This window comes from Apteryx rowi, unplaced genomic scaffold (genome assembly GCF_003343035.1).
Source record: "Apteryx rowi isolate R43461 unplaced genomic scaffold, aptRow1 scaffold_190, whole genome shotgun sequence".
Lineage (NCBI taxonomy): Eukaryota > Metazoa > Chordata > Aves > Apterygiformes > Apterygidae > Apteryx > Apteryx rowi.
In genome coordinates, this window is record NW_020448197.1 from 1339084 (window position 1) to 1344934 (window position 5851).

General features: G+C 59.2%; 1 protein-coding gene across 2 annotated transcripts in view; it reads right to left on the reverse strand.

Annotated features, from left to right (window-relative positions):
- The window catches only part of LYPLA2 (lysophospholipase II), a 12016-nt gene that overhangs the window by 5202 nt on the left and 963 nt on the right, over positions 1–5851 (reverse strand). The window contains exons 1-3 of one of the 2 annotated variants that reach the window (XM_026062455.1): positions 1414–1502; positions 850–1036; positions 678–709 (exon numbers count right to left, since the gene is read on the reverse strand). In XM_026062455.1, the coding sequence (XP_025918240.1) occupies positions 678–709; positions 850–906 (89 nt within the window). In that variant the 5' untranslated portion in view covers positions 907–1036; positions 1414–1502. Of the gene's footprint in view, positions 1–677; positions 710–849; positions 1037–1413; positions 1520–5851 lie in introns of those variants that run through there. The other variant, XM_026062453.1, reaches the window with a different exon arrangement.

Below are 5851 nucleotides of genomic sequence, written 5' to 3' on the forward strand. Positions count from 1 at the left end.
AAGGACAGGTTCTCTCCAAGCTGCTGAGCCCCTTTCCCTGCCCTGATGCTCTGTTGCACCAGCTCCTACCCACCCAGCAGCCTGCAGCCCAGTGCAAATCCCCGGTACAGATCTCCTCTAYGGGCAAATGCAGCACACAGAGCCCAGCAGTTCGAGGCAGAGGAGCTGCTATCAGCAAGGGAGGAGAGAGAACCTCCTCTGCAGGGAAAATTCTTTTGTTACTGCTGTATCTGCCGCTGTCCTCTAACGTGGCCTTGCGAGACGCACGGAGATGCACTCACCTAGGCACAACCCCGCTCCCAGCCCTCCCAAGGACAGAAAAAACTGCAGTGCTTATCTGCTTGCCTTAAAGAAAGCAGAAAATCAAACCCGCAGGGGGCGGGGGGCTGTCGGGCTGCTGGGCTCATAAATATTCAAGCTGAAGCGCACACAGCTGCTGGCCAGAAATCCCCTATTAGGGCTATCATGGCCGAGATCAAAGCCCGAGACAAATCTCGGAGTGACCCCTGCGGAGAGCAGCCGTGGGGCTGGCAGCAAGCGGCCAGGCCCGGGCTCTCTCAGCGCATCCACCCCAGCTCATCTGCTAGCAAACAGGGCATCCTGCCAGCCCGTCAAAGCAGGGCCAGGCGTCCAGCGAGCCACGCGTCACAGTCAGAGCTGGATCCAGGAATACTCACCCCGTGTCTCCAAGCCCATGTAAAAAAATGACCTGTTAAATCAAGCAGAAAAACAAAAGAGTTAGCTGGTGCGACAGCTGGGGCCCTGGGAGGGAGACAGCGCTGGGCTYGCAGGGAAGCAGCAGGGACGTGGCAAAAGGCCACGTAGTGACTAAACTAGAAGAGACTCAACTGGGCAGGAAATAGCCAACGCTAATGACACGTCTCTGCATCTCTGAGCATGACGCATGGGTGGAACAGGTACACCATCATCATCGTGCCAGCATCCGCTGTCACAGCCAGGTTGTGGGTGTCATCTGCTCCCTTGGCTGCCCAGCTTAGRGCAGAGAACCAGTCAGTGATGGACCATCTCATGATGCCTGGATGACACCAGTTTGAGAGGAGGCTGAGCTTACCAAAGCCTTGCAAAAACCCATCCTCTACAGGCTTAAATCTAAGACAGGCTGTGAGGTTGTGCCTGTTGCTTCTGCGCTGGGCCAAGCACCAGTAACAGCCCAGCCCAGCCCAGAGGGACCAGTTACTTCTCCCCAGCCAAAGGAGACCTTGCTGGTCCTGCACCTCCTTTAACCAGCCACTAAGATGCATGTTTGAAGAGCTAAGGCATCACAGGCTCAGTTCACAGCCCCCTCTGAGCCACACGAAACAGCTCATCTTTAATAGCGCTAAAAGGAAAGAAGAACGAGACAGAAGCGGGAGCCCGTCCCAGCCGGCCGGGCCCCGCGCGCAGCACCCTTACCGCAGCAGTCTCCCGCTCTGCCCCTGAGACAGTCACTGCATCGGCAAGGAGGGGGACAGACATGTTGTTACCACACATACACCGAGAAGGACTCTGACACTGGCACCTGCAGGAGAGAGGGGCAAAGTTAGGCAGGAAATAAAACTCTCTTCCTTCCTGGCAGCAGTTCGCTCCAGGGGGACCAGCTATTCTGGGGGATGTGGAGTAGTACACGAAGGCTTCAACGTTTAACGCCCAGTCCGGGCTAGCTCCGCTGGCAGGGGACTSTTACGCAGGGAGGGCAGCTCGTGAGGAGTGCAAGAAGGGAACTGAGCGAGGAACAGCCGCCACAAAGACCCCCTTGGCTCTGACCCGAGCCCAGAGACTCGTTCCCTCAAAGCTGCTCTCTCCGCAGTGGACACAAATGAGGACACGGGCAGTGAAGCTTGACCCAACGTGGCCTGGGCGCACGGGACACCGGTGCTGAGGGCTCCCGGCCCGGCAGCTCTCCCACCTGGAGACACGACGCGCCCAGCCGTTGGCAGCCCAGCGGACCCACGGACCACGCGCTGCCCCAGCCCGCCGGGGTCCCAGGCGACGTCCTCACCAGCAGCGCAGAGCTCGACACTTTCCTCCAGGCCTGAGCACGGAGTCAAAGCAGCCCAAGCGTGGCAGACACCCGCTCAGAGCGTCAGAGAGAACACAGGGACTCCTGACATTTCAGGGAAATCCCTGCCGCCCTCCTTGTCGTCACAGACACCCCCGGGGGCAGGGCCAGGGCTCAGGCACCGCCGGGCTCTCCCTGGGGAGAGCTGCAACCTTTAAATCCCAACCCCGCAGCCAGCCTAAGCCTCCCCTCCGGTCTGCGCGGGGTACGACCCCCCGCTTCCCCCGAGGCCGGCGGGGGCTGCGGCACCTCCAGCAGCCTCCCAAGACTCACCGTGAGGAGGCTCGCGGGACAGCCCAGCTCCGGCCCCAGCCTGGCAACGCGGGAGAGCCAGGAAGCAGCGAACGCTTCCCACGGCGCAGCACCGGAGGCGCGTGGGGATGTGCGCGAGCGGGGATGTGCGTGGTGTCGGAGGTGTTAAAATTAGCTCTCGCTTCTCGCTGTTGCGCCTCAAAGACGAGGCTATTTCTATGCCTGTAACAACGTGGGCAGAGGGAGGCCGGGTGGCCTGTGGCCTCAGCATCCCTTCCCGGCTGCCAGCAGAGCCGAGGAGGAGCCTGACCCACATCTGGTCCGACGGGAAAGCAGGAAACGCGGGCTGCGTGCAGCCTTCGGCACACAGCGGGCAGCAGCACAGGCTTTTACAGCACTAGTAAAGGGTTCAGCCCTTTTTTATGGGGCAACCACGAAGTCAGCTGGGGAGAAACTGGAGCGCTGAGGYGCTGGCCTGCGACCCACCTCCTGCCCCCTCCACACGCTTCCTGCTGGCGCCCAGGGCCGGCTGCCGCCTCCGGATCCCCGTCACCTCCAGGGCCGGAGGCTCCACTCCAGCAGTCGCGAGGGACACAGTTAACAGACCCCACGACAGCACCTTCCTCCTGCCGAGACGCGACAGTTGATGATGTTTGTTCCCAGTCCAGTGCAAATTGCTAGAACTGCCGCATCTCACGCGACAGGCCGTAACTTCCAGTTACGAGAGCAGCTTGTGCCCTGGGCTAATTAGATCAGAGCACATTGACAGCGCTGCCATCGTCTCCCGGCTGCTACCAGGAGCAAACGTGAACCCTGCGGTCTGCTCGAGCCCTCCGCGTCTCAGCAGCGCTGACAGCAAGCGCCAACCGCAGTGGGTTTCTGCCGCGCGGGACTGCCTGAGCCACCGAACCGCCGGTGCCCCGGCCAGCCRGCCTTACCCAACAGAAACAGCCTCCTCCTCTGCCAGCCTGGGCCAAGACCTGCCAAACTCGTTTCACTGACTGTTCATCAGCTGTTTCCTGATTCAAAAACATCGAAACAACACGCTCCTCAGGTCTGGCACACCTCACAGCCAGAGTCACACACTAACGTGTACGCCAGGGTCAAAACAACAAGCGAGAACAGCAGCACTTGCCAAAACACCTGGTGACAGGAGCAGTAAATTAAGTATCTCCCTTGCAGCACAGCTTCCCACACCCCATCCTGAGAAAAGCAGCTACCCGGGGACATCACGAGCTCTCAGCCACCAYGAGGACGGGCTGAAGCCTTCTGCTGACACGTGCAAGCTCTGTAACGTGCTCCCTAGAGCAGAGACAAACTCAAGTCTTTGCTTTGATCAAGGAGGTTCCAGGTTAAGAGAGTCAAGRCTGTCCAACGCACCCCCAGCACCCGCATGTCAGTGGAGTCCACCTCCTGGAGACACCCAAGACTTCTCTACAGCGTTTCTCACCCCCAACCCGGGGATACCTGGAAGAGGGTGCATTGCCCAAACGCTGCCTCCACAAGAACAGCTAAAGCAGGGGCAGCCCTGAGGCCAAAACACATCGCAACAAGGACAAGGCCCCCAAAGCAGGTCTGTGCCTGCATGGAAGTGCACACGCTCAAAAACGGGCCACGCTTTTTAGGGGCCTACATCCAATTCAGGCTATTTCAGCGGCAGCCCCAGAGCGGTCGCAACCCCGGCTCTGCTCACTGCCCTGCCGGGAGAGAGCAGGACAAGGCGCAAGCGGGAAACTCGCAGACCTGCCGCGACAGCCGTGCTCTGGGGTTACACGCTGACGCTGCTACTTTCATCAGGGCWGGGGGAAGTCAACCATCATCCTTTCCTACCAAGCCACGGCCCCTCTTGCTATGCAAGGCCCAGACCGGCGCGTCACCTAACTTCTAGAGCACAAAAGGAGGAGACGACTGGACTGCTGGACCAAGGAGATGGTCACAGCTGGGAGGTGACAGGCTTGCAGAAAAAGGCAAGAGAGCTGAAAATGCAGGAGGCAACGTACAGGGCTGGAGGGGAACTAACCCAGCTTGCAGGGGAAAGGAACCACAACAGGACGTAGGAGAAACTCAGCCTGGGAAGCTGGCTGGAGCTGGGGCAAACAGCCAGACTGGAAGGATATGGACAGTGCTGCGAGATAAGGCCGATAAGACCTGGGAGCACGAGGAGCTGTCACAAGGGGAGGAAAGGAAGAGCCGGCTAAAGCAAGGGCAAACAGTGAACCCAACAAACCGATACGGAAGTGCGCAGCCGCTGGGGAACTGCCATTCGTGCTGCAYGCACACAGCTGCAAAAGACACCACGAGCCTCCTGCCTCCACAGTCAATGGGAACCCTGATTTTTCATGGAGTCAGGCTTTTGGGCATTTTCATGAAGACTGGAAGTCTGTAGGACTCTTCTGAGTGACACCCAAGAGATATCACCGACATCCCTGGRAGCGCTGGACGTGAGTGGACATGTTTTTTGTGTTTTAGGCAGAAGAATGACACCACACTGAGCGGAGCAGCCCTGATCCCCTCGACTGATTAAGTACAAGCAGGATGCTCTCCCATCCACTCCGAACATGAAGGCATGGAGCATCTGAGCCTACATTTTAAATCCTGCTGATCCAAATTCATCCTCAATGATCTCCAGAGTCAGAATTGCAATCTGGGAGAGTTCAGCCTCAGGATTTCTCATCTTTCTCTCTTACAGAGCTTTCCCCTTTGAATCTGGGACAACAACTTGCATCAGACTGTAATTTAGTCAAATCAATTCATTCCTTCCATTAAACACACACTGGCAAGCACAGCGGGGAAGGAGAGCCCTAAGGCTAATTAGAGGCATGAGACATCGCACACAGTCATGTTCCCGCAGCACAGGAATCACAGCTTACAGCACATGCACCTGCAGCCCGGTCAGAAACCCTCGCAGAAACCACGTGTAAAACGCAATCCTCARTGTGCAGCTCCCGCTACATGCAAAAACAAGGAGCTCTGTCTCATGCAGGGTCCATACAGACCATCCTGGAGATCCCAGCACCTCCCCATCGCTGCCCCATGTCCTCCCACAGCCTCATCTCCAGCCCGGACAACGCATGCCCGACCTCCTGCAACGCAAAGCAAAGCACAGCACAGCACAGCACCCTGCTTTTCCTCCAGCCGAGCCCAGCTGCACGGTGGTTTGCGTGATCTACCCAGCAGCACTCAACAGCCACAGAAAACACTTAAAAAGTCACTTAAACCACAGGAGGGGAAGCTAAGAGCCAGCACACCGCACAGGTCCCAACAGCCGTGCTCCCTCCGAGGCCGGCTGAGCCCCGCTGCGTGCAGCTAACTAACCCCGCGGAGGCCCTCGCCCCTGCAGGGCCTGCAGCGTCGCCCCCCAGGGCTCCCCGCGCCCCCTCGTCTCCCCTCTTCGGCCCCACCTGCCAAGGCCACGCCGGAGCCCCCCTGCCGCTCTCGCTTGCCAGCGCGCCCCACGGCTGCTCGCTTCGCCTCCCCCCCACTCGCAGGGGCGAAGGCCGGGCTGTTGGGACACCAGCCACCCGCCCAGCCCCGCCCAGG